At 38.8% G+C, this 2,649-nt stretch overlaps 1 protein-coding gene across 1 annotated transcript in view; it reads right to left on the minus strand.

The window, feature by feature from the left end:
* The window catches only part of USP53 (ubiquitin specific peptidase 53), a 29,770-nt gene that overhangs the window by 3,416 nt on the left and 23,705 nt on the right, over positions 1-2,649 (minus strand). Inside the window, exons 15-16 of the mRNA XM_017732964.1 lie at positions 1,004-1,115; positions 5-230 (exon numbers count right to left, since the gene is read on the minus strand). Of these exons, the coding sequence (XP_017588453.1) occupies positions 5-230; positions 1,004-1,115 (338 nt within the window). The remainder of the gene's footprint in view (positions 1-4; positions 231-1,003; positions 1,116-2,649) is intronic.

Raw genomic sequence — 2,649 nt, forward strand, 5'->3', positions numbered from 1 at the left:
GTGCGCGGTGCGTCTCCTCCCTGCCACAGGCATTGTCTGGGAAGGGGTGGGGCACGCTGTCTGCACAATACACCGGCACGTTCACCTTCTCAAACCTCTCTGTGTGAAGCCACTCGGAAGAGTTTGCCTCGTTCGCCTTGTTCCTGTTGTCTGACTTCACAATCTCTTTGAGAACTGGCTGGAGAACTGATGATGGGAAATACTTCCTATTGATCTCAGGCATTTCAGCTCTAAAATACAAAAATCACACAGGATGTAAGTATCCCTGAAAACATATGAAAAGGCTCAAATAACAGGGATTTTTTCAAACACAGCCCTGGTAAAACCGCTGAAATATTCAAACTGACAAGAGAATTGGGCTCTGTTCAACATACAGCCCTTGGAGTACAAGTTGTATTAAATTACTTCAAAGTTTCTTTCATTAGAAATGTAAATGTGCCCTAAGAAGGCAAGATGAATTCCTTCAACATTCAGGACTATGTCAGATATGACCTCTGCTCTCTTCTGAACATCCTCATGACTCTGATACATGCATTTTTCAAATACTGCATGTTACTTCCAGTTGATAAATTTGTATTTAGATTCTTGAGTTTTAGGAGATACTGAGCACTTAGTGTTCACATTAGAAACAACAAGGTACAGCAGCAGCTTCTAAACACAAATCAACTTTTCCCCCCTTCCAGACAGACTTTTCAAAGCTTTATGGGGTGATTGCACTAACCATAAATTGGTTAATCACTGCATGTTACATATAATTCCAAACAGAAAAACGTTAAATCCCTCTTTCTGGTAAGATGGTTTAAAATCCCCTAATGGTGACATTGACAGCATCAAAATTAAAGACAGAGATAATTTAGACCCATCAATTATGCAAAATTCAAAAGGAATTGCCTGTCAAAAATATTGAATACCTTAACTCTTCAATGCTTAATACTGATCATCGTAATATTACAACATTCAGTATTTTTGAACTTTCACAGAGGAACATGCCACTACTGGTTACCTCTTTACTGGAGGACTGGGCGCCTGCAAATATAATTCTGTTGGGAAACCAGCATGAGGATGAGGTTTGTAGTTAACTTCGGAACTGATCTGGTCTTTCCTCAAATCTGGGGCTAGAAAAGAAAATACTGCAATATTAACAGATATACAGTCCAATTCCTTCTTTATAATTCCTCAGAGGTTACAGAAACAAACAAAATACAACAGAACAATCTCTTTCAAAATTTGAGATTAATCAAAACCATTTTGAAGATAATCTGTCACAGGTGGTCGGTCAGATCTTAGAATCTGGAGGAAATTTTCTGGGTGTTCTTCTTACCAGAAAATAAGTAATTATGACAATTTTGAAGTCCTGTAGATATGTTTTCAAGATCACCTTAATATTTAATCTGACTAAAGCACATTTTCAAAAGAAGCTTTTACTAAAAGCATGTTTATTGCTTATTATGACATCTAAAGTCATTTAAATTACAAAATAAGAACTATGTATGACTTCTAAAGATTCATATTGTGTTATAATAATTAAATAGAATGAACACTGTAGAGACTGAGGGTGGTCTAGGTTGTTCTGTTGTTTGTGGGTTTTACAGAAATACATCCTTTGAAACAATTCAAACCCTAAAGCAAGACTGTAAGGCTCACAGAGAGACTGGGCAGACAAAGAGCACTGTCACCCATGTGCCCCAAACACACAGCACTGAGTGCCTGGGCCAGCACTACTGCACTCCTCCTCCAGAAGCTCCTTCTTCCCAGGCAAAGAACCATTCCTTGAAAATACACAAGTTCTGAACAAGGCAGCTCCTAGTGAGCTGGAAATAAAGGAAGCATTGAAGTATTCATGTCAACACCACACAGAATAAAACACTCTCTTGGCAAGTGACAAGCAGAAGTCTATTTGTTTAGACATAGATACTCCAAGTATATGGCAAGTAATGCCATGATTAGCCCATTAATATCAGTCCTGAAGTGGCTCTGAAGCCACTCAAAGAAATGGCTTCTTCTTCTCCTCAGTATTATCATTATTATTATTATTATTACAATGGCTTATTTTGTCTGTGTACAGACTAGACTCACAACTGCTACACCGATTTCATTTGTTTCCCTAAGTTTAAATATTTAAAGTCTTAGAACTTTAGACTTATGAACATATGACTTAAAACCCCAACAACAGAGCAAAACTAAACTGAAAACTTTGGGTGTTGGTGTTTGGTGATACTCGTTTTGAGGCTCAATATCTGCCCTATTCTTTAGGTGATGTGAGACTAAAGACATGAAATCTTTGACCAAGGACACAGGTAATAGAGGCTAAAGCAGCATATAGCACAGGAGACAAAGCCCCCATACGGCTTTCCTGCAAGTCTTGAGATTAAAAAAAAAAAAGTCACAATAACCAATACCACAGCCTTAGAAATCATATTTATGGGAAAATATTCTTACTGAATGAGCCCATAGAAGAGACAAGTATTTAACCTGAAGGTTCGAAACCGCTTGTGTGCCACAGAGCTACCTAACAGTGAGATAACCAACACTGAGGTTATATTTCACACAGAAACACTTCATTCTAGTGCAGACTGGTGATTTTCACTCCAAGCCCAGCTCCCGGAGGACTCCGCAGGCTCCCAGGGCAGTGCCGCAAGCGGCCGGCAG

This window comes from Corvus brachyrhynchos, unplaced genomic scaffold, assembly GCF_000691975.1.
Source record: "Corvus brachyrhynchos isolate BGI_N302 unplaced genomic scaffold, ASM69197v1 scaffold20, whole genome shotgun sequence".
Taxonomy (NCBI): domain Eukaryota; kingdom Metazoa; phylum Chordata; class Aves; order Passeriformes; family Corvidae; genus Corvus; species Corvus brachyrhynchos.